We start from the raw sequence: 25,542 nt of genomic DNA on the forward strand, positions 1-25,542 counted from the left end.
CCACATCTCCCTCCCTGCCTCCTGTCAGCCCAGGGGTGGCTGTATTAACTGAGTCTGCTCTTGGCTGTGTGCGAGATGGTGGCCGTTGTTGTGAAGATTAGCCTGGCTGTGGGAAAATGGTGGCCAGCTGAACTAAGGGCCGTCAGTGGCCTGATCCTTACAGGGAATCACCTGGAGACAGTGGCCGTGTGAAAAAGAGGTCAAGCATCCGAAGTTGGTGCTTTGCCGTTCCTAGATTGATTTGGGGGCACGGGGAAGATGGGGCAGGGAAACAGAGGGACCCTGGGGATTCTGTGAGGTCATTAAACCAGAGCAGAGCTTAGTGTGGGGGACAGACCTCCTGTACCCCCTCCCCACAGGGACATGGGGGTACTGTGAATGGAGGAGGTGGGGGACCAAGTGACCCTGAGGATCCTGCAAAATTAATACAACCAGAGCAGGAGAGCGGGGGTACAGACACCCTGCACACTCTCTCTTCTCCAGAATGATCCTCACTTCCAGAACTGGGGGAATCCTCAGAGAGCAGAAGAGAGCTGCAGGGGGATAGACACCTGCAATATCTGGAGTACTCCCTTTGGGGTCATGCCACCCTGCACCCCCTGCAGGGAGTGTACAAGAACAAGCAGCAATGAGGTACTCCTTAAAAGTTGTGAACTCTCTGCAGTGGATGGTCTTTAGTGTACAAAGACCCAACAGATGGAGCGTGGGCCCCCCGAGGTTTTGGGTTCCCTACTGAAAGGAGCTGAGAGGGTTTAGGACCCAGCAGCATAAGTGGGAACCCCATTTCTCAGGGGAGGGAGGGCCCAGTAGCAAGGGGAGGACCCACTGGGCTACCTGCAGTGGGGTCCTGGTAAGATTTTCAGAGAGAGGCTGCTGCTGACCCTCAGCTGTATTTCAGGGTTTCACATTATCCAGACGATATACGGCTGTGATCTCCGGGAAGACAACACCATTCAGGGGTTTTACCAGGATTCATATGACGGACGAGACTTTCTTACCTTCGATAAGGAGACCATGACTTGGGTATCAGCAGATATTGGGGCTCAGATCACCAAGAGGAGATGGGATGTTGAAGTATTTGACAACCAGCGGTGGAAACGCTACCTGCAGGAGGAATGTATTCCCTGGCTAAGGAATTCTCTAGAGTACGGGAAGGAGACTCTACAGAGGAAAGGTAAGATGGGGGACAAGCTCCACCCAGGAGGTCACTACAAGTTACATCTCCATTCCCCATCCCCAGTTCCAAAATGGAGCAGGGGGGTAGGGGGCAGTTCAGCTAACCTTGCACCAGGGATGGGTGGGAAGACAACCCCTTCTCCCTGAGCTCTGCTGGAAAAGAAGAGAAGAAATTAAAAATGTTAAAAGCAGCTCACTGTAGAGAAGCTGTATCTCCAGAGTCACTTGACCAAATGAGCCCAAATTTACAGCACAAATTCTACCTCTTACCCTGGTGTGACACAGTAGTTATCAAGGCAATCTGCCTATGCGTGTGCATTTTAGAGCACTTTGATTAATTATGGAAGTGCCACCACTTCTGTGGACACCAGCTTCATTCACCATGTAATTCCTCCTCATTCACTCTCTGCACCATCATATTTCTTATGTTACCCCCGGCCCCTGTGTTCCACCAATGACCGTAGCTTTGTTGTTGTTGCCTCTTTGTCCAAACTTCTTCCACAGTCATCTCTGTGCTTCGTTCCATGCCATCCCCTACGTGTGGAATTGCCCTCCACATACTAATCTGGAAGAAGGCTCCCCTTGTCCTTAAAGCTTTCCCTCTCCAGACCTACCTTTGCTGCAACACTTTCATACTTACTTACTTGATTCTTTTATCAATAAGACATCAGATAATCACACTCAGTCACATTTATTACCAAAGCTTTTTAGTTAAAGATTAATCAGCACAAACATAGAAGGGAAGAGGATAAATGCTTTACCACTCCGACTCAGGAGGACAGTTGCAGCGTAGTCTGCTTCAAAATGTTAACTCGCTATTACCCACGTATGTACCTTGTCTGTTATTGTGGACACACATTTCCCAAATTAGTTAGCATCATTACACACCCTAATCTTTCCCTTCCCAAAAAGTTTGCACTTGCTGTTCAAGATTACTTGAAATTTGTACCCAATTTTTTGCAACAATTATACTAGTTGCTTATTTCTCTCACAACCCTCAGCAGAACATTGTCTTGTCCTTTTTGCCATCTTTACAAATGGCAAGAAGAAAAAGCCACACACAGCAGTGTAATGTGTATTTCAGTGCCAAGGGAACATAAGGGTAAATCCTTTTGAAATCCATAATATTGGGGTAAATAGATTTGGTAACAACCTATAAGAAATTAGCCAATTAATATTAGCTAGTTTGAGGGGCAATTTAGCACTGTGTGTCACTTTCCATCTTTAATTGGTCAGTTTATCCAGTCCATTTTTTGCTCCCTGGCCAGGGCAAGATTTTTCTCTCTTTCAAATCCAGGGTCTGAGAGGAGATGGGCACAAACCTGGCATATGATTGACATCCGTATCTGGAGTTTAGTGAAGCCTTTCAAGGTACTTGTGTCACTGTAGTTGGGAGCGGAAGCCAGTTCAGGGACCTGGATTCAGGATTCACCGTTGCTGATGCTGGGAATTCGGCACAGGAATTCTCTAACATGGTGGTTCTCTCTCGTCAGAGGGATTCCGTCTCATGGACTCTCATTCTCTCCCACTGCTGTTGTCTCAGAATTTCATGCTGCAAAGCTCCAGCAAAGGCTGCCTGGATTAGAGCTTGAAAACAACTAACATCAGTTTCTTCTTTTTCCCAGTGCGCCCAACAGCTAGAGTGAGTGACAGGTCGTCTCATGACGGCCTCACCACCCTCTCCTGTAAGGTCAGTGGGTTCTACCCCCGGGACATCACCGTGACCTGGCTGAGAAATGGGGAGAGCAGACAGCAGGAGACCTACTCTGAAGGCATCCTACCCAGTGGGGACGGGACCTATCAGACCTGGGTGACAATGGAGATTGATCCCAAGATCAAAGCCCATTATTCATGTCACGTGGAGCATGAAGGCCTGTTAGAGCCACTCTCCGTCTCCTGGGGTAAGGAGTTTGTGTGTTTGTCTGTTTTTCCTAGTGGGAGAGGGGGAATCCATTAAACTCAACCGCTGAAAAATTCTCATTCAAATTTCTAGGCTGAAGCTGGAATTTCCTCAGGGTCCTTTTGGCCCTGTCCCTCTGCAGTTAAGCTCTTGTGCTAGAGTTGGGACCCACTGTGCCTAGGGCTCATGTCTTGCTCTCCAATTTACTGCCTTTGGGACTGTTGGATACATCTCAGCAATACAGTGTCTCTGAAGGGAGAAGATTAACAATGAGACATTAAGGCCTGAAGGGACCATTCAAATCATCTGATCTGAGCTCCTGCATAGCCCAGGGCAGGGGGGATTCACACCAGGGCCGCCGGCATCCAGTCTGGTCATCTGTGAGCAAACTGGATCTGATCCTTCAGAAAGAGATGCCCATTCCAGATGTAAAGTCTCCAAGGGATGGAGAATTTACCACATCCCAGGGGAAGCTCAAATCTGCCCCTTATTTCCAGATAGAATTGGTCTTGCTTCAGCGTGCAGCCCGGTCTCAACTTCAGGCACTCATGGTCCTGCCATGAGTGCAGGGGTCTGGACTAGATGACCTCTCGACGTCCCTTCCAGTCCTATGGTTCAGCAGGTTCTCAGAAACACGGCTCTACGGGCCCTTCATTCTTGTCCATGTGGCCAGAGAGAGAGCTTTAATGTTGGGAGCAGCTTGTTTCTGTGTGCAGTGATGCTGGAAGGGAGGGTATGGCCTTGGAATGGAGCGAGGAGGCAGATTAGAGCCCTGCATCATGGGGCAGAGTCTCCTATGCCCCTAGCACAAGGAAGTCGAGGAAGAATTTATTACAGATGGAGCTGCCTTCCAGCCATCTTTTTGCTTGGTTAATTGGGATGTGCAAAAATGCAGCATTTTGAAGTGCAAACAATTTCTGAGAGGGCAGCCTGCACCGGGACTCTAGTCAGCAGATGGTTTCACATCACAATCCTGCTACCACATCCCCTGCCAATTTTTGTGTCATAACCCACATTTCCTTATTCTCTTAGAAATATTTTTCTTTTTGCTGTATTATTATGTGGCTCTTTCAGACAACAGGAGAAGCTGATTAATGAAACTGAAAGTGTGTACAGAACTCGGGGTTTAACAGGTTTATATAAACCAAGAACAGTATTAAAATATCTCTATCCTCCCCTCTTCACTTCCTGCCCCCTCAAAAAACCTGCATTGTGTCTGTAACTCCATTCATTGCAGGGAAATCTAGAGCTTTGAGGTCAGTTTTCAGTTTGGCACCAGACTCCCACAATGGGACTGTTCCATTAGTCATGAAAGTCAGCATGGTCAAGGGGGGTTAGGGGCTGGGAGCCAGGACTCCTGGGTTCTGTCTCTGGAAGGGGAGTTGGGGTTAGTGGGTTAGAGCAGGAGGGGCTGGAAGTCAGGATTCCTGGGGTCGATTCCTGGCCTTGCACTGCCTCACTGTGTGATCTTCAGCAAGTCTTCCCCCTTTCCTGTTTAGGGACGATACTGACATCCCTGCTCTCCCACAGTTCTGAGGATTGGTTAATGTTATAAAAGTCTCCTAATTTAAGTGCTAAATATTTATTATGACTTGAAGTGGTAGAGACTGTGTCCAGGACTCCCTGTGGGGGGTGCAATGCACGGTGGCTGCACTGGAAGGGGTGGAGGGTTGCAGGGAGCTGACTGACGGATCCCTGCAGTGGGAAGAAAGGGGGATTTTAGTGGTGGGGGGGAAGGGGATTTTTCCCCATTGATCATTCTTTCCATTCCATTTCAGAACCAAATAACAATCTAATTCCCACTGTGGCTGGAGTTATCACTGCAGTTGTCCTGATTGGTGTTATAATCGGAGTAGTCGTCTGGAAAAAGAAACGCCCAGGTAAAGAGCCTGGGATGGGGGATTCCCTGGACTTGCCGGGCCCTGCACACCCGCCTAAGGACAACAGCAGTACAGGAGCCAGTGTCAGTTCGGTGTAACTGCCCCATTGCGGGACTGAGCTAATGACCCCCAATGGGAGCTGCTGGAGGGCCAGACCCAGACACTGGCTGCGGGTTACAGTTTAGATGGGGCTAGGTTTTCCAAAGAGCTCAGCGCCCAGTGCACCGAGGTCTTTGGAAACGGTCTCATTGTGTCTTTCTCTCTTGCCAATTGTGAGCGCCTGGGACCTTGAGTCCATTACTGAGCGCCAGGGGGCTGTGCTGGGCCAAGGGCCCTGTTTCTGAGCTGTGGACACAGATCGGAGTCGGTTCCTGCCTTGGGAGCTGAATTCACTGAAATTTGCCTTCTCTCTGCAGGGAAGAAGGGAGACGGCTATGCTGTAGCTCAGGGTAAGTGACAAGAGACCCATCACCTCTTTTCAAGTGGCCATCTTTGAACTGCCATCAGTATTTGCTTGTGGATTTTAGCCTGGAGCCACTGACAGGAGATCCTCGCTCCCACTCACAGGCCTTGTCTACACTGAGAATTTTAGGGAAATCTCCAACTATTGCTCTAGTACCATAGAATCATAAAATATCAGGATTGGAAGGGACCTCAGGAGGTCATCTAGTCAAAGCAGGACCGATCCCCAATTAAATCATCCCAGCCAGGGCTTTGTCAAGCCTGACCTTAAAAACTTCTAAGGAAGGAGATTCCACCACCTCCCTAGGTAACGCATTCCAGTGTTTCACCACCCTCCTAGTGAAAAGGTTTTTCCTAATATCCAACCTAAACCTCCCCCACTGCAACTTGAGACCATTACTCCTTGTTCTGTCATCCGCTACCACTGAGAATAGTCTAGATCCATCCTCCTTGGAACCACCTTTCAGGTAGTTGAAAGCAGCTATCAAATCTCCCCTCATTCTTCTCTTCTGTAGACTAAATAATCCCAGTTCCCTCAGCCTCTCCTTGTAAGTCATGTGTTCCAGTCCCCTAATCATTTTTGTTGCCCTCCGTTGGACTCTCTCCAATATTTCCACATCCTTCTTGTAGTGTGGGGCCCAAAACTGGACACAGTACTCCAGATGAGGTCTCACCAATGTCGAATAGAGGGGAACGATCACGTCCCTCGATCTGCTGGCAATGTCCCTACTTATACACCCCAAAATGCCATTGGCCTTCTTGGCAACAAGAGCACGCTCTTGACTCATATCCAGCTTCTCGTCCACTGTAACCCCTAGGTCCTTTTCTGCAGAACTGCTGCCTAGCCATTCGGTCCCTAGTCTGTAGCGGTGCATTGGATTCTTCCGTCCTAAGTGCAGGACTCTGCACTTGTCCTTGTTGAACCTCATCAGATTTCTTTTGGCCCAATCCTCCAATTTGTCTAGGTCCCTCTGTATCCTATACCTACCCTCCAGCATATCTACCACTCCTCCCAGTTTAGTGTCATCTGCAAACTTGCTGAGGGTGCAATCCACACCATCCTCCAGATCATTAATGAAGATATTGAACAAAACCGGCCCCAGGACCGAACCTTGGGGCACTCTGCTTGATACTGGCTGCCAACTAGACATGGAGCCATTGATCACTACCCATTGAGCCCGACAATCTAGCCAATTTTCTACCCACCTTATAGTGCATCCATCCAGTCCATACTTCTTTAACTTGCTGACAAGAATACTGTGGGAGACCGTGTCAAAAGCTTTGCTAAAGTCAAGGAACATCACGTCCACTGCTTTCCCCTCATCCACAGAGCCAGTTATCTCGTCATAGAAGGCAATTAGATTAGTCAGGCATGACTTGCCCTTGGTGAATCCATGCTGACTGTTCCTGATCACTTTCCTCTCATCTAAGTGATACCTTAGATACCATAGAATCGTAGGACAGGAAGGGACCTTGAGAGGACAACTCGTCCTGTTCCCTGCACTCATGGCAGGACTAGGTATTATCTAGACCATCCCTGACTAACCTGCTCTTAAAACCCTCCAATGAGGGAGATTCCACAACCTCTCTAGGCAATTCATTCCAGTGCTTAACCACCTCTTCCAGTCCTCTCTCCCATCTTCCATGACTTTTCAGAGATATTGACTCAGATATCTCCTCTGTCAGATCCTTGACTATTTTAGGATGCTTTTCATCAGGTCTTGGTGACTTGAAGACATCTAACTTGTCTAAATCATTTTTAACTTGTTCTTTCCATATTTTAGCCTCAGATTCTACCTCAATTTCACTGGTGTTCACTGTTAGACATCCAATTGCTATGAAACATTTGGGTGAAAACTGAAACAAAAAAGTCATTTAGCCCTTTTCCCATTTTCACATGGTCTGTTATTGTCTTTCCTTCCTCATTGACTAATGGGCCTACCCTGTCCTTGGTCTTCCTCTTGCTTCTAATGTATTTGTAGAATGTTTTCTTGTTACCCTTTATGTCTATCTAGTTCGATCTCATTTTGCACCTTGGCCTTTCTAATTTTGCCCCTACATACTTGTGGTATTTGTTTACAGTTTTCCTTTGTAATTTGATCTCGTTTCCACTTTGTGTAGGACTCTCTTTTGATTTTTAGATCATTGAAGATCTCCTGGTTAAGCCAGTGTGGTCTCTTGCAATCCTTCGTTTCTTTCCTGCGCAGTGGGATAATTTGCACTTGTGCTCTTGATAATGTCTCCTTGAGAACTTTCCAACTCTCCTGAACTGTTTTTCCCCTTAGACTTGCTTCCCATGGGATCTTACCTTAGCAAACTCAGGGAGTTGCTAAACTCTGCCTTCTTGAAATCCATTATTTTATTGTGGTGTTTTCCCTCCTACCTTTCTTTAGAATCATGAATTCTGTCATTTCATGATCACATTCACCCAAGCTGCCTTCCACTTTCAAATTCTCAACCAGTTCCTCCCTATTTGTCAAACCAAATCTAGAACAGCCTCTCCCGTAATAGCTTTCTCCACATGCTGAAAGAAAAACTGTCTCCAATACATTCCAAGAACTTGTTGGATAATCTGTGCCCTGCTGTGTTGTTTTCCCAGCAGAGGTCTTCTTCAGTAGTGTAGAGTGGCTGTGGACACATGTTCTCTAACCTTGCTCCGAGGAAGTCTAGATGATACAAGGGTTAAAAACACCTGAACCCCATCTCCTCAATTGCTCCACCACTGCTCTGTCTGGTGGAATTGCACGGCTTGCGGGCATGGGTCCCAATTTTAGTAGTGTAGACAAGGCGATAGTCAGGAATGTATACGGTGGTTTTGGGCTGAATTATTATCCCCCTAGAGCTGTGCTGTGTGTGGCTGAGTGTGACCCTGAAGGTGTCTGACCTGCTTTTAATGTTACACTTCTTCTGACTTACCTGAAAGTTGGTTTGGTGCATGTGAAATCTGGGCCTGATCCAAAGCCTTTGAAGCCAATGGGAGTCTTTCCACTGACTTCAGATCAGCACCACTCTGTCGCCTCGATGGCAGCAAGTTCAAATCCCCTCCTCAGTTGTCTCCTGTAATTAGCTTAACGAACAGAACCAAGACTAAAACTGTGGGAAATATTTACATAAATTATCGACTGCATCTGAGGCCCTCTAATGTCTGGTATGAAGAGCCAGAATAAAGTGCACAGATCTGCCGGGCCCTGCTAGGGTGGAGTCATCCAGCTCTCTCTGCTCTCAGGGGTCCCCCAGCAGGTCACGGAGGGGGTTTGAGAAGTGCCAACAAAACCTCCGCAGAGCACCACCCTTCCTCCTGCAGCTGGCCCTCAGTCGTGCCTCCGTCCCTCCTCCTCGTTACTCCAGAACAACGGAAATTCACATGCAAGAACTTTGTTAATGGGGAGTTCAGGTTGCAGGTGCTCAGCCCTGCCCTGGGCTCCCTGTGTCCTTTCAGAATGGGAGTGTTTAATTCCCAGAAGTCAAAGGTTGGCAAACCAGGATATGCAGAGGTATTATGGCCAAATTCACAGCCATAAAAAACGCATCACGGATCATGAAATCTATACAGATTTCACCGGGGAGACCAGCGTATCTCTAACTGGGGGTCCTGACCCAGAAGAGGGTTGTGGGGGGAGGAGGGGGTTTGCAAGGTTATTGGAGGGGATCACAGTATAGCCACCCTTACTTCTGTGCTGCCTTCAGAGCTGGGGAGCCAGAGAACGGTGGCTGCTGGCCAGGCACCCAGCCCTGAAGGCAGTGGCCCCCCCAGCAGCAGCGCAGACGTAAGGGTGGCAATGCCGTGACCCATCGACAATAACCTTCCTGCCCCCCAGCCCCTTTTTGGGTCAGGACCCTACAGGTACAGCACTGTAAAATTTCAGATTTAAATAGCTGAAATGATGAAAATTACAATTTTTTACATCCTGTGACTGAAATTGACCAAAACCGACCATGAATTTGGTAAGGTCTTAATTATGATGCTTCCCACGCAACTCGAACTCTGCCCCAGGGGGTCTGGGAATAGGAACAGGAAGTAGACCAGCGCTATGCCAAACCAAACTTGCCCTTGTCTGTGTGCCCAGCACCACCCCAAATCCGCATTCCTCTTCATACCGTCCACACTGTTCGGTGCAGCGCCATTGATTAGGGCGGGAATTGCTGTTCATTGGCAGGGGGGAGGGTAACGTCTGTGGTCTGCGTGAGGGACCCCTCTGGGCACAGACCAAAGGAGGCGGAGTTGAGGTTGTTTGGCCGGAGTATCCTTAGCCCAGCATCTCCTGCTTTGCCAGCCGTTGAATGTTGAGTAATCCGGGCTCCCGTTCTGCCGAGGCATGAAGAGCACAGAGCAGTGCTGACCCCCTACAATGGTGACGTTTTTCGCATGTGAATAATGGAAATCCTGGGCAGCTGCCCTGTAGACTGGTCTGTGCACCAACCAGCTCACTGCTCGGGAAGAGTGAGGTGATGACTGTTCCCTTTGGATAGGAGTCCCCGTATCTACTAACTACGCTGAAATCCTGCCCTGTGAGAGACGCTAATATACTCTCTCTTCTCCTCCTCCTCTGCACAGCAAACGACCAAGGACCTAGTGGCTCTGACCTATCTGCCAAGGGTAAGTGAGGGGGGCTCTTGCCTAGGGGTTCACTGCTCTCACTGAGGCCTCTGGAGAGAGAGACCTAGTCCAAGTCATTGGACCCTGAGTCTCCCTGGCCCATCCCCTCTAGCAAACCAGCCCCAAGGAGCAGAACAGGGGAGTTCTGGATCTCTTATTTCCCTTTTATTCACACTGGGGGTGCAGGAACAGGTTTGCAGCCAAAACCCCCTTGTTTTCTCTGCCATGACTTTAGGTGTGAAAGACTCTAGTGAGAGGGATTTCTCTGTGGCTGCTGACACAGCGTGGGCTGAGCTCAGCTTTTGCAATGATAACTCCAGCGGCTTCAGAGAACAGTCTCCAGTGAACTGCAGGGAGGAAGCAGCAGGGACAGGGCCCAGCACTTGGGGCTCCAGGAACCCGGGTCTCTGACACTGGAGCGACAAGCTTTGTCAGCAGGGTTAGAGATTTTGTCCACTGAACCCTGCAGCCACTAGGGCGACCGCCCCGACCGCAGCGTGCACTGTCATTGCAAAACATGATGGCAGGTTCCCTTTGACAGACGTTGCCTGTGTTTAACTTCTGCAGCTTAACAGAGCCTGGGGGAGTCCGTGCCACGGCCTGAAGGGACCCCCGAGAGGAAGACGGATGAGCTCTGCTCTGTCTCCCTACAAGAACCAATCAACCGCTCCCTAGCTTTTCTCTGGCACTTGGAGCGTCCCGTGTGGGATTTCCGGCCTCGTCTCTCTGCTCACTGAACCACGTTTTGCTTTTCAGATGTCATAGTTTTCTGTAATAATGTTTTATTTGCACAAAATAATTTCCAACATTTTACTGGATTAAAAACTCTGTTAGTCAGAGTTTAGTATTTGCCCCATTCAGTGTGTGCACGCCGTGCTCTGGCTGGGCGGTGCTGTCTGCACACCCTGGACGGGGCGCTAGGTCTGTCAGCAGTAACTGCTTGTGCGTCTGTGGTGGGGACGGCTTTTTTTCCTGCCGAATTTCATGATTATAACACGGTAAATGGCCGGGTCTACTCGCAGCTGGTCGCGCTGTTGCCATCATCAGCTGAGGATGTCTGTTGGACAGGAATGTGTCTGCGTTTAGTTTGTAAGTGCCTCTAATGTCCTTTTCACCATTCATAGAGCCATAGAAACGCTGGGCTAGAAGGGCCCACAAGAGATCATCAAGTCCAGCCCCGATCTCAGGCAGCACCAAGTTAACTTAGACCATCCCTGACAGGTGTTTGTCCAACCTGTGAAGGGCCCATGTTTGGTCCATCCACCTGCAAACAGTCAGGGCACACCCTGACCGTTGTGAGGAGCAACACATTGCTCCGTCCAAGGACGAGGACCAGATATGAACCCTGGGAACTTGATTAAAGGTGGGAACTTGATTAAAGGACAGTAATCGTGGGAAGCTTCCTTGGCTTGGCCTTAAGGCCTGAGAATTAAGAATGTAGTAGATAGAAGCTGAAAAACAAGAATATTAATCAATGTCATGCATTCCTTTGCGGTGAAAGTAGGTAATGTGCAGGGGGGAGAAATATAATAAAGGAGAAGGTGGAAAGCTGACAGGCAGCAGCCCATTTCAGCTGACCAGCTTGCTTGCTTGAATAAATCTGTGTTCTGTCTCATCATTGAACCGCCACAACTGGCGCCCAACGTGGGGCCCTCAGCACTCACCTCGCCCGGCAAGGGTTTCAGACGCGTCACTCATCCGCTTCGTGGATCCCGGTGAGTATTTTTCGTTGTGGTAAGTATGGGAAGTTCCCTCTCTGCTTTGCAAGTGCAACATCGCACTGAGCTACAGTATTTGCTGCGTAAGGCTCAGCATGTCTGCCCCACTCGAGAACTCACTCTCCTGTTACAGGAGGTGAGTGCCCAGTGCCCGTGGTACCCTGAAGCCGGAACCCTTAAGCTAGCGGACTGGGAGCGTTTGGGCCAGACATTGCATGAAGAACCTCGGGCGCCCGTGCAGGCTCTACATGCCTGGCACCTCTGCCGCGATGCGATACAGCGTGTCGCCTCGGACAGGCCCTCCGTCGCGAGGCTGGTGATCTCGCCACGCCCGTCGGCTCCTGCAGTCACCCCCCCTCCTACCGATGCAACACAGTGTGTCGCCTCGGAAGAACCTTCTCTCGCGCCAATAGAGGGACTGCCAATTCCGCCACCGCCGTCGGCTCCTGCAGCCATCCCTCTCCCTGCTTCGCCCCCAGTGCCTTTTTTACCACCGCCTCCCTTACCTTCCCCGCCGGAGCCGGTGTGTGATTACCCTCCCCCCCACGGGGTCGTCTGCATCTGCTCAGAGGCTTTCGCTGGTGCAACAAATGGTTCACGCAGCGAAGACTCGCTCAGATCTTACAGCAGAGGAGCTGGCTGAGCTGGTCTCAGTTTGTCCGGTGACCTGGCAGAATGACGACCAGGGCAACCCGGTTGGAACCTGGGTTACATTGCCTTACTCGGTGGTTAGAGAGGTAAAGAAGGCGATTCGCGAGTTCGGTCTGACTAGCACGTTTGTGCGTGGTCTCATTGAAGGGCTAGGTAGTGGGTACTCCTTGATCCCTGAAGATTGGAAGGCGCTGTTGCGCATGATGTTGTCACCCAGTCAGTACGTTATTTGGGTCAGTGAGTATCGGCAGGAGGCGGACCGTCAGGCCCAGATTCATAGAGCAGCAGGTGTTAATGTTATTTATGAGCAATTGGCAGGGGAGGGACAGTTTGCTACCGTTGAGCAGCAGACCCAACTCCCTCAGGTCTTCTTCCCTATCATTTCCACCTGCGCCCAGCATGCTTTCCGGAGGGTCCCGGATTCAGGCAAGCCTACAAAAAGCTTTGTCAGTATCCGTCAGGGTGCATCAGAGTCCTTTCTGGATTTTACCAACAGATTGCAGGAGGCTATCCTCCGACAGGTGGATAATGCTGTGGCCGCTCAGGAGATCCTGTTAAAATTGGCGGTTGAGAATGCGAATGAGGATTGCCGCCGTGCTCTCCAGACGGCGCAAGCCTCTGGCATTTTAGAGCTCTCAGACATGCTACAGGCGTGCCAGAACATCGGCACACAAGCCCATAAGGCTGGAGTTCTGGCTGCCGCTCTGAGAAAAACCGGGAGGGCAGGGAAGCGTTGTTACCGCTGTGGTAAGGAGGGTCACTTTCAGCGGGAGTGCCGCTCATCAAAGGCACCCGCTCGACCCTCAAAGAAGTGCCCCAAGTGTGGGAAGGGCTATCACTGGGCTAATCAGTGTCGTAGCGGGTCGGGAAACCGCGCAGCGGGTACCCCCCGAACCCAGGGCCAAACGGGGGTGTTTCCCACTCAGACAACCGTTCCTCTGCCTTAAAATCCATAGACTCTATGAGGGCGGCGACTGCTGGAAGTGCAGGGCTTGATTTGATCATGCAGGAGGACACTGATTTTCGGCTGCCAGGGGAAGTCTGCGCCATACCTACTCAGGTGACGGGACCTCTCCCTGCCGGCTTTGTGGGTCTCGTTCTCCCTCGCTCTCATGCTGGGAAACAGGGCTTTTTTGTCATCCCCGGAGTCATTGATGCCGACTACACCGGCATTATTAAGGTTCAGGTGTGGACTCATCTTCCACAGTCGCTCCCGTGTGGACGGTCAATTGCACAATTGATTTTAGTCCCCTATCAGGTGCCAGCTGCCGAGGATCGAACTCGGGGCGGAGGCGGCTTTGGATCAACGTTGTCTCACTCGCCGTCTCACAGCACGTCCTCTCCACTTGTTGCTCTGACAATGTCAGTCCGCCCCTCGAAACCTCAGTTAACACTTCTCTTAAATGATGTTCCCTTCACAGGGCTGGTGGACACTGGAGCTGACGTTACGGTGATTCGTGATCCGGAGTGGCCGGTTAGTTGGCCTACGGTTCCTTCTAAAGAGTTGTGGGGGATCGGGGGTAGTAAACCCGGGCGACAGAGTTTGTCTTGGGTCACAGTCTCTAAACCGGGAGGCCGTGCCCTTGCTACTATCCGCCCTTTTGTGCTCCCTGTCCACCTCAATATTTGGGGCCGTGATTTACTTACAAAGCTGGACACCACCCTCGATATTAATATCTGATGGCTCAAAACCCTCCCTCACCCACATTGCCCTCCGCATTACCCTTGGTATGGCAATCCTTAGAGCCCGTCTGGATTGACCAGTGGCCCCTCCCTCTAGAAAAGCTGAAAGCGCTTCATTCGCTTGTGCAGCAGCATTTGCAGGCACAGCGCTTGGAGTGCTCTACTAGTCCCTGGAACACCCCGGTGTTCGTTATTAAGAAAAAATCTGGTGCTTGGCGGCTGTTACATGATTTAAGGGAAATAAATAAACGCATCCAACCTATGGGCCCCTTGCAGTTTGGCTTGCCAAATCCAAATTTACTTCCTCAAACCGATCAGCTCTGTGTGTTAGATTTAAAAGATTGTTTTTTCACCATCCCCCTTTGCCCGCAAGATCGCGAAAAATTCGCGTTTACGGTGCCACAATATAATAATCAGCAACCCTCTCAAAGATATCAGTGGAAGGTCTTACCCCAGGGAATGCAAAATAGTCCAACCTTGTGTCAGCTTTTTGTGGATCGGGCCCTCACCCCTTTTCGTGCCCGGTACCCTATGCTAAAGGTCTACCATTATATGGATGACATTTTGCTTAGTGGTCCCCAGGTCACGGAACACCAGATTGAATCTTTGCCTCAAATTCTCGGCCAAAATGGCCTGTTGGTGGCACCAGAAAAAATCCAACGCTCTTATCCCTACCACTACCTCGGCCATAAGGTTTTACAAACCTATGCTGCTCCGGTTCGTCCGGCACTAACTCTACCTCAACCCTTAACCCTTGTTAAATTACAACAGATTTTGGGTCATTTAAATTGGATTCGGCCCTATTTTCGTCTCCCCACCTCAATGCTGCAGCCGTTGTTCGAGCTCCTACGTGGAGCCCGGGCACCGGGTGCAGTTATTGCCATCACTGAAGAGCACATTGCCTGCATTCGACAAATTAATGCAGCATTGAGTCAGCAGTTTGTGGACAGACCCCCTGAGGTCCGTCCCCTACGGTTGATTCTTCTTGCCACCCCTCATACGCCCACTGCGGCTCTGTTTGTGCCCCGTACGGATACAGCCGTCTCTATCATAGAGTGGCTGTACCTCTCCTCCACTCCTCCTCGGAATATTTACCCCTATCTAGATGCCCTGTCTGATCTTGTTCGTAAAGCCCGCCACCGTGCAGTGCAACTCACGGGCACTGATTTAGTTGATATTGTGTTCCCCTTGTCCCGTAGTGAATTTGATTCCTTGTGCCACACCTCTTTGGCTTGGCAGGTTGCTCTTTGTGATTATGTGGGAGAAATTTCTTATAACCCCCCAAAAGATCCTCGGTTGGTAATTACCCAAAAGGTGCCTCTAATTGTTCATCGTCTTAGCCACTCTCAACCCATTGTTTCTGCTGTCACTCTTTTTACTGATGGCTCTCCACGTCGAGGTGTAGTCACCTATCAATCCGGTGACGCCCCTCGTTGGCATTCTCGTTTTACACTGCCTCAGCGTTCCGCGCAGCGCTCGGAACTGGCTGCTGTTATTCTGGCCTTTCAACTTTTTGCTGATTGTCCCTTTAATTTAATTGTGGACACCCATTATGTTTATCAAGTGATTGATCATTTACCCCTTGCCCTCATTACCCCTCAGGTCGATGCGGACCTCCTTCGCCTATTTTTGTCTTTGCAATATCTTATCTCCACTCGTAATTTTCCTTATTTTGTTGCTCACATTCGCAGTCATACCCCTTTGCCTGGGTCACTCACTGAGGGCAATGCGCGCGCCGATCGCGCGCTACGTGGTCAGGTAAATTCCCTTTTTTCTGACCCCATTGAAAGCCATGCCTTTTTTCATCAGTCTGCCTCTGTTTTGGCCCGGCAGTTTCACATTCCTGCTGATCATGCACGTTCCATTGTTCGTTCCTGCCCCCACTGTGCCGCTGCTGCCCCTACCTTTTCTTATGCCGTTAACCCCAGAGGTACCGCAGCGAATCAGCTGTGGCAAATGGATGTCACTCACGTGCCACAATTCCGCCCCTATTCCTTTTTACATGTTTCTGTTGATACTTATTCGGGATTTCTCTGGGCAACCCCACAGCGTGGGGAAGCCACTGCCAAAGTGATTCACCATTTGCTAGCCTGTTTTTCTGTTATGGGTCGCCCAAGCCAGATTAAAACAGATAACGCCCCAGCCTACTGCTCCACAGCCCTCTCCACCTTTTGTGCCCGATGGGACGTCCGTCTTAAACACGGGATCCCTTATAATTCCACGGGCCAAGCCATTGTTGAACGTGCCAATCGCACGCTCAAAACCTTGCTTGATAAACAATTAAAACAAGGGGAGCTGCGTCTCCGAACCTTAGGAGACATTCAACAACAAATGCATATCCTTTTGTTTACTTTAAATAATTTAACGCTGAACGCAGATCAGCAGACCCCCGCGGATCGGCATTTTCACAAATCTGAGGTACTGGAAAGACCGCGTGTCTTTTACCGTCAGCTGCCTGATCCGCAGTGGCTGGGCCCAGTACCTCTAATCACTTGGGGTCGGGGATATGCTGCGGTGTCTCTCCCTGCAGGACCGTTGTGGGTTCCAGCCCGGTGTGTGCGACCGGCACTGAAACAGCATGGCATGGCGCCAGGGGCTGCCGAACCCCATACCGGAGTTTCAGCTGACCTTGGAGGAGAATGCGGTGCCTCCCGGGTCAACAACGGCGGGACGGAAACGGAAGAGGCGTAGCGCCCCAAGCCAGCCCGTGACATGGGGAGCAGTAAAAGCATTGGTCGCGGCGGCTCAACGAAGACTGGCAGCAAACCAACAGCTAGAGACTCCTGAGACTTTGTTTGTGGCGATTCTCGCCCAAATCACTGCTAACTCTGTACTGATTGTATGCCTTTTGTGCCTGCTATTTCCTGTAGGGGTTGGCTCGGAAGCGCTTCCCCCGTTACGGGCCCGAATGACGTATAACATATGGGAAAGATTGGCTTCAATAGCAAATGTTACCCACTTTTGCTTGTCTAATTTTGTAGAAGCCGGAGAATTGTTAGGTACATGCCTTATTCCAGTATGTCATCACCCTGAGGAGATAGGGAATGAGACGATGCTCGCTGCTTACGCGAATCTCTCTTCCCAGTACTCTGGCATGGCTAATTGGGGCCCGGCCAACTATACCTTGCCTCACACGGCTATATCCCTCCACACACCGTACCCGGCCGGGGCCAACGATGTCACCTGTGCGCGTGTGGTTAACTGCACTAGTACAAGCCATCTCTAGGCTGGCTGTGACAACCTTTTGGTTATGCTGTGTTTATAATCATTGGGCTTATTTTTTGCTGCTGCTGTGTACAATGTATTCCCTCTTTGCTAAGGCTTTGTAGAGATTCGCCCTGGCAAGCTCCCCGAGTTATGTCCTTGTCTGTTTGGGAGTTAAATTGCTTGCAAAAGCAAATTGACGGCTCCCATGAGAGGGCCGAGTATAATTAAACAAAAAGGGGGAGATGAAGGCTCATGTTTAGTCCATCCACCTGGAAACAGTCAGGGCACACCCTGACTGTTGTGTAGGAGCAACACATTGCTCCGTCCAAGGACGAGGACCAGATATGAACCCTGGGAAGTTAATTAAAGGACAGTAATCGTGGGAAGCTTCCTTGGCTTGGCCTTAAGGCCTGAGAATTAGGAATGTAGTAGATAGAGGCTGAAAAACAAGAATATTAATCAATGTCATGCATTCCTTTGCGGTGAAAGTAGGTAATGTGCAGGGGGGAGAAATATAATAAAAGAGAAGGTGGAAAGCTGACAGGCAGCAGCCCATTTCAGCTGACCAGCTTGCTTGCTTGAATAAATCTGTGTTCTGTCTCATCATTGAACCGCCACAGGGTATCACACTGGATGGATCCTTGGGGAGGCTAGCTACTGCTGAGCATGCTGGGTGTCTCAGGACTTGTGCAGATTTGCCATGCTTGGGGCTGATCTCATTGCTTGACACTCTTTTTTGTTTGTTTGTTTGTTTGTTTTTGTCTTTAGCACCTCAGTGGAGGCTGTGAAGACACTTTTCTCCATGCCCGGCTACTGGAAGGAATTTGCCAGCATCCACTTTCATCGGGGTTGGGACATGATAGCCTCCCGATATCACTACTCACAGGGGGTTGGCCTGATTGCAAGGTAGGAGCTCAAAGTTTCCTCTTCTTTGGGTCTCTCTTGGGAATGGGATTTCCGTGTAAAATATTCCTCAGTTCTAGGCTGCCAGCTCAGCCCAGCAACTTGAGCTGAACGCTCTCTCCCCCTTGAGAATCAAAAGGGACTTTCTGTTCCATGTTCCAGAGCCATGATCGAGTTTGAGAACCCTCAGCTCCCTGCAGTTTTCAGAGAGGCAATCACCATCGTCCAGAGTGGGAAGGAGGAGGAGCAGAGAACTATCGCCCTGGCTTTCTGCACTGAGGTGAGATTCATGAGTTGACAGGCAGAAGTGGGCTTTCTGGAGAGCAGCTCAGGACAGGAAGCTCTAGGCTACATTGTCAGCAGCTTAGCAGCCCTACCGCCAGCTAGCTCCTCTCCGCACATGGATGGTTGCGGGGCATGGCAAAGAGAGGGAGGGAGAGACAGGGTGAGATTGCTCCTGGCTGGATGTGCCTAGATGGGCTTATGGGACAAGAAGCCATGTTTCTCCAGTGCCCCAAGGCCATGCTTCTCTCCTCACCTTTTCCTGGGCTTCTGCTTTTCTTCTGCCCCACGGCTCTCTCCATGGCACTCAATGAGGTCTGGAGAGTCCCCTTTCCCTGGGGGCTTATTTGTGACTTGTGCATTAGTCTAAATTTGGGGAAGGAACCAACTGAAATAGCAGCAATTGGCTCCCTACTCACCAGAGACTTTGCATAGGAGGAAGTGGCCCTTTGGGAAAGACGACTGTCCAGGGAACAGACCGCACAATAAGACCTCTGCTCCTCAACCTGATCTTCATTTGGCTTTTGCCAGTTTCTCCAGAGTCCTTCCATTGACACCATCCTGACAAGATCAGTCCTCCAGGCACAGCTCATGGACTGGACCAAAGATGCCAATTCCATCATATGGAGGCTCAGTCTGCGAGGCCTTGGCAGTATTGTGTTCCAGCCAGAAAAGGTGAGAGCCGGGGATTGCCCAGGGGACCCAGGAAGCCAATGTCCATCAAATAGCTCAGAAAGGAGAGGGAGAGCCACACACAAGCCTTCTTGTTTCAAACACAGCCCTCAAATGGTGGAGGTGCTTTCAGAGCAAATCAAGGCATGCCATGCTCCCTGCTCCCGTGAGCTGAGCCCTGATTGCAGATGGGATGCAATGGGGGAGGCGGGGTGAGCAAAGACAAAGGTGACAGCGAGCAACTGGCACAGAGTGACAGGAGAATGACTTTCTGCCCCGTTGGGGGTCTGTGCCCTCCGTGGTTTCTCGTCGGTGGCAGTGGTCCAGCATGTGCTCCAGGCTGTCACCTGGGAAAGTAATGAGCTGCCTTCTTCATTCCGGCAGGTGCAATTCTTACGGGCCCAGCTGCCAGCAATCCTGGCTGTCTTTTGTGACAGGGGTGGAGGGCGTGTCCTGGAAGCCATGCATAAAGCTGCAGACATCATCCACCTCCTCAACAGGGAGGGGCTTGGCTCCATCTCCCAGGATATTGCAGTCAGCCTTCGCCCCTTCATTGATGATGTAAGGCTTGGAACCCCCTCAAAGAAGCCCACTCCCCCGCTCCACCTGTCTCTGATGCCCTTGTCTCTCTCTCCCCATCCCCTTCCTCCCGCCCGTCAGGCCTGCCATGGAGCCTCCAAGGAGTGCCCCCGCCATGGGTGGGGAATCTCCTGCTGAGCCACCTCCCTGTCAGAGCTCTTCTCTCCAAAGCTCAAGCTCAGTGCCATGCTCCCAGCCCCTGCTGCAGCCTGGCCTGGGGGAGAGGGGGCCTGGCACTGGGCAGATGACCAGCTGTCTGGAGAACACAGGCTCCCAAAGAGGTGGAGATTCTCAGCAGGGAAGAGGTGGGTCGGGAATGGCCCGGCTCTCAGGGGCACCCAAGAGCAAAAGAAATGCTGTCTTTTGGAGCAGCCAGTCCCTGCCAGGCTCCAGCAGCTGCTTCTCCCCTTCCCCACACCAGTCTCCAGCAGCCTTCCTGCCCTCTCCCCTCATCTTCTCGGGTTCCAGGAGTCTGTGCTCTCCAGACAGAAACTGCCTCTGGGACACCCTGGGCTGCACTGTCCCGCACAGGGTCTGAGGCCCTGCACAAGATGTCTATGGCGCTGGCCTGGTGGCCTCCCTGCTCCCGCCAGCCAAGGTAGTTCACACAGGGGGAACCGGAGCAGCGTGCGCATTACCACTCAGTGGCGTTCTGCTCTGATGCTGCCTGGCTTTAACTGGGGGTCCCCACCCCCTGTGTGTCATTGCCAGGAGAAGGGCAGTGTGCGCTCAGCTGCCATTGTACTGCTTGGCAACGTGGTGAGCAGGGTGCAGGACCCCGACAAACCCTTGGTGCAGCAGGAAATCATCCACTGCTTGCTCCCCCTGCTGCTGCATCTTGAAGACCAGGAGGAGAGTGTGAAACTGGTAGGTGCCACGGTCATTATTGCCTTAAGAGCAAAGAGCCAGGATCCCCTGGGGCCCCCACTCCATTCATCGCCAGAGCCCCTTGCCCAAGTGGAGTCTTCTCCTCCCTGCTTCACTCCATGCTGGAGCTAAGTGCCTCATCCATCCTCACCGCACACAGCACAATTGGGAAGAAAAGCCTTCTTCTGGGAAAGAGGAGGGGCCTAGCGTAGCGGGGCCGGGAGTACTGCTGCTGGCCCCGGCATGGCCCAGGGCCTGCGTCCCCCTGAAATGCGGGGCCCCCCAAAGCACGGGGCCCTTGGCAACCGCCCCAAACCGTCCAAAGGACAGGACAGCTCTGGCTCTCTCCAGCCAACTCTCCCTTTCCTCTCCTCAGCACACTCCTGTGGAGAACAAATTACAGGAATCTCCACTGGCAGGAAAAAGCAGGAGAACAAGGGACGGGGAAGGTTCCATGTCCCCCAGACTATCCCTCTCTCAGGGAGAACCCTCTTGGTCTCCTCTTCTCTTGCAGGCATGTAAACTGACGCTCTTCCGCTGCGCAGTCTTCCTCAGGTGGGCTCATTTGAAGACGCTCTTCCGCAGCATGGCCTGGGATGGCTCCTCACAGCTCTTGAAGTGTGTCTGGATCTGCTTGGTAGGTGAATTCCTTGTGCCTTGAGAGTGCTGAATGGCAACTTGAGGAAGACCTTTCTAACCCCACACCCTGAGTACCCATCCGCTTCGGTTGGGCTGCAGGACTCCGTTCCAGGCTCTCTGCTGGCTCATTTTGGCAGGAGTTACAATCCCTTCACATTGTTGACATTTTTCTCCACAATTCTCCGACCTTCAAACTTTTGTCTTTTCCAATGAAAGCTGAGGTTCTGGAGAACACAATGGGAACTTCAGAGAGGTGCTGCTCTGGTGTATGGGTTCATATTGGCGGTTGCCATGGCCTGGCTATATGCTTTGGCTTTCCTGGACTATTCGCTGTGGAAAGAACATGTCATTTCTATATTGTGCATTTCTTCCTTCTTTCTTCCTAGATGCAGAACAACGAGAGCCACATCCCCAAATTCCTGTTCCAGGCCTTACAGTACCTGGAAAGCTCACAGACAACAATAAGACATTCAGCAGCCCGATTCATTGGTAAGCAGAGCAAATTCACTTGATCTTTTCTCAATGCTTCCTTCAGAGCCCTTTTCTGGATGGCTGCTCTGTTCCCTCCAACAGCACCAGAATCCTAAAATGGGGTGTGTGTGTGTGTGTGTGTTTGTGTGTGAATTAACGTGTATTCCAAGATGATGGGAGCAACTTAGCTGAATCGACTGCACCAACTTCACCCGCCCACAACAACTCTTTGGCTGTGCCTAGGGGAAACCAGCAGGATGTGAATTCAATCTCCTTTGGAAATCAGCCTCTCAGTAACTTCTGGGCATCTGATGCTTTCTCGAACGTGCTTTGTGAACAGATGTAAGGAATGTCTGGAATTTCCCAAGGGTGTCTTGGGGGAATGGCTGCATCATTAGCAGTTTTCAGCGAAGGATCTGAAAAGCCATGAGACCCATTGTATTCATTGTATGTCTAGGAAATACTATCCACCATTACTGCGATTTGTTGTCTGAAACCGTGAATGAAGATGGCATCTCCCGCCTGTATGAAGGTAAGGAAATACCTCTGTGTGTTTGGGCCTCTGTGGGAAGCACAGGGGTGCAGCACAGGGCCTGAACACAGCTTTGCATGTGTCCCTCTCAGTCTAAGGACAGCGTTGAAGGAAGAAGGGTGGTCACGCGAGCTTTCATCAAGGTCCCACAATCTGTGCACGGGAGCAGGGGAATTCCATCCCTAGCTCCTAGTGTAGACGTAGCCTTAGAGCTGTGTGGGGAGACTGTCTTCATCAAGGTCAGAAAGTCTCTAAAAGAAGGCCTGACCGAATTGAAAAGGGCTCTTGTTATTCAGGATGATGATGATGATGATGACGATTCCCCTCTGTAGGGAAAGATTCATCACCTGCCCTCCCTGGAATGGAGTGATTGCAGGCCAGGGACCTTCACTCCGAGATTGGTTATCAGCTCCTAGGAAATCCCATGAGGGCACATGGGTAACACTTTTCCCTGTGAGCTCTTCAGGAATGAAGGCACAGGGCCACAAAGGATTTCAGGAGACGTTAGGAGCCGAAATCCCTTTGTGGATCTCGGCCTAAATGTTGGATGGTTTAACGTGGCTGCCGCTGTCACTTGCCTGTTCCATCCAAAGAACAAGTGCCCTCAACCGTCTGTGTGTACGGGTGTGTGGAGGAGTGTCTGCCAGCAGAGGGGGAAGTTAGGCAAGAATGGGGTCTCCTCTCTGTCCAGGGCTATTTTGGGAGGAGCCGAGTTGTTGTTCTTGTGCCCTTAGACTCTTGGGGAGCTAATAGCAGGGGGCAATGGCCATCGGAAGGGGAGGTTTCCTAGGTACCAGTCACATCAGCACCATGGGGTTTTCAACCCATTTCCTCTTGGTTTCAGCTTTTCACGAAGTGCCTTTGAAATCGGACAGGACTACGTGGTACATCCTCAACAGATATTATAAATATTTGCAGCAGCTTGAAAATCTCGTGTTGGGTTCTGCATTCGACTAGGGAACCGGGACCGACACCGAAGAGCTCTTTGTCCTGCTATGGTAAATACAACAGACGCTTCTCAACTTTTTGGTGTCCCTAGACTCTGTTTGCCAGAAGCTGGGAATGGGGGACAGGGGACTGATCACTAGATGATTGCCTGTCCCTTCATTCCCTCTGGCATTGGCCACTGTTGGAAGACAGGATACTGGGCTAGATGGACCTTTGCTGTGGCCTTTCTTATATCCTTATGTTTGGAACCGGGGCTGAACAACGAGGTGGATATCAGCAGATGACCCAAAATGATGTCGATTAGTCAGGCCTAGAGAAGACTTGGAAGAAGTTCAAAGGGATCGAAGAAAGCCATGTCACTGGGCAGCACCATGGCAGATGAAAACCAGCGCTGACCAAGGCAGGGCCATACACATGAAAGCAGTGAGGTGAACGACTCCTCCATATCGCTGGTGTCAGAAGCCAAAGCACGGCTGGTTGGGCCCAGTGGTTGGAGCAGTGGCGCTGGGGCCTCGTGCTCAGAGTGGTGGAGGCCGAGCCGAGGGGAGCCAAGGGTTGGAGCCGGAGTCCGGAGTCAAGAGCAGGATTGGAACAGGCTGGGGAATAGGGCAAGGGCCGGATTAATGATCCCCGGCCAATGGGAGCTGCGGGGGAACTTAGCCTACAGGCAAGATCAGCTCCCGGGACAGAGGTTCCCGGTGTGATGCTCGTCGCGCTGACGTGGCTGGCGGGGGGAAAGGAACGGCAGCGTGCGGAGCCGCCTCGCCCCCACCCCAGCCAGGCAGGGGTTTCGTGGCTGCAGCCTGGGCCCCCCTTAGCCCTACTCCTTTCCTGAGTGCACCATTGCCCCACTTCTGCCCCATTCCCACACACTGGTACAGGGCAGAACCCTGGAGCTGATCTGTGAAATCTCTCTCACTAGAAGGAAGTCACTGCAAAGGCAGGACAACCCCACCTTTGGGCACCATGGAGGACATCTCATCCCACTGCACAGAGCCCTATATTCACACAGCTTTTCGCATGTGATTCCCTCACTCATCAGAGCCAGGCGGAGAGAGGAGAAATTCTCCCCGACTCCCTTTTACCATTGCCAGCCCACAGGGGAGCGGAGGTTGCGGGGGGTTGGGTGCTCTCTTGAAGAAATGCCAGCTCTCAGGGAAGTTGCCAATGAGCATCAGCAAAGTGGGGTGGGGTTGTGCCGTGGAAAACTACCCTGCTTGAAGGTTTTGTCCTTCTCATTTGGGTTCCTGTACTTTCTCCCTCTTCCAGACATCGAGAGGCCAACAGCAGCCAATCGAGCCCACCACTGATCCCGTCTCTTGTGAGACGGCAAAGCAGCTTTGCATGGGAAGGAGGAGACAGAAGAGGCCGAGCAGCATGTGCCGGGCTGAACCAGCCACACAGAACCCCATAGTCTAGGTGGAGAAAGCCAAGCCCCTCCCCAGCCCTGCCGGACATGCTCCAACTGGAGCACCAGAGTGTAAGGGAGCAGCTCAGCTCACGCTAGGCAGACCACTGAAAATGGAGGATGCACACTGTAGGCTCCAGTCCAGAAACAGCTCAAGCCCCTGACTGCAGAGCTCCGAGGCGCCGAGACCCAGCCGCATCCCCGGGGGCCTGCAAACATGCAAGGGAGATCGGAGACTCTGGGAGTTTCCCACGCCGGGAATCCAGAGACCCCCAGCCCATGGCCTAGAGACATCTCCTAGGAAGTAACCTGGGTGAACTAGCCATTGTTATCCCCAGGCTGGATCCCCACTGACTCAATGGCAAACACATTGGCCACGGACGAGGCCCTGGGCGAGGAGCCGGTGGAGTAACGAGGGCCTGGGTCCACCTGCCCTGGCTGCCATCCATCCTTTGGTGGCTGCCCACGTCCCCATTGACCCACTAGACTGCACAGCCCCAAGAGGAGGGGCAACCATCTTGCCTCTGAACTCTCAGCCAAACAGCCCTGCACTGATGGGCAGCTATACTGACTCCGGCCGTTGGGCCACACAGCATTGAGGGAGAGAGTAACCATATTGTCCATTGCCATCGGGCCACACGGGCGTAAGAGACAGGATAGACATATGGACTCTGAGCGTTGAGCCACACAGCCCCGACGGAGAGGGCAGCCGCACGGACCCTGGTCACTGGGCCACACAGCCCCGACGGAGAGGACGGCCGCACGGACTCTGGTCGCTGGGCCACACAGCCCCGACGGAGAGGGCGGCCGCACGGACTCTGGTCGCTGGGCCACGCAGCCCTGGACAGAGAGGGCAGCCGCACGGACTCTGGTCGCTGGGCCACACAGCCCCGACGGAGAGGGCGGCCGCACGGACTCTGGTCGCTGGGCCACACAGCCCTGACGGAGAGGACGGCCGCACGGACTC

General features: G+C 51.6%; 2 protein-coding genes across 9 annotated transcripts in view; both read left to right on the plus strand.

Annotated features, from left to right (window-relative positions):
* The window catches only part of LOC119566026 (class I histocompatibility antigen, F10 alpha chain-like), a 52,518-nt gene extending 29,042 nt beyond the window's left edge, over positions 1-23,476 (plus strand). Inside the window, exons 3-8 of one of the 8 annotated variants that reach the window (XM_037896486.2) lie at positions 899-1,174; positions 2,802-3,077; positions 4,855-4,956; positions 5,373-5,405; positions 9,974-10,015; positions 10,251-10,551. In XM_037896486.2, the coding sequence (XP_037752414.1) occupies positions 899-1,174; positions 2,802-3,077; positions 4,855-4,956; positions 5,373-5,405; positions 9,974-10,015; positions 10,251-10,426 (905 nt within the window). In that variant the 3' untranslated portion in view covers positions 10,427-10,551. The other 7 variants (XM_037896487.2, XM_037896488.2, XM_043545691.1 and 4 more) reach the window with 7 other exon arrangements.
* LOC119566029 (maestro heat-like repeat family member 5) lies at positions 17,903-24,674 on the plus strand. Its single transcript, XM_037896506.2, has 10 exons — positions 17,903-18,180; positions 18,340-18,457; positions 18,991-19,134; positions 19,516-19,692; positions 20,422-20,577; positions 21,092-21,214; positions 21,603-21,705; positions 22,145-22,219; positions 23,064-23,217; positions 24,437-24,674. Exons 1-9 carry the CDS (start codon positions 18,077-18,079, stop codon positions 23,174-23,176), a joined length of 1,113 nt encoding a protein of 370 aa, XP_037752434.1. The 5' UTR covers positions 17,903-18,076; the 3' UTR covers positions 23,177-23,217; positions 24,437-24,674.
* Positions 24,675-25,542: the final 868 nt, after the last annotated feature.

Source organism: Chelonia mydas, chromosome 4 (assembly GCF_015237465.2).
Source record: "Chelonia mydas isolate rCheMyd1 chromosome 4, rCheMyd1.pri.v2, whole genome shotgun sequence".
NCBI lineage: Eukaryota > Metazoa > Chordata > Testudines > Cheloniidae > Chelonia > Chelonia mydas.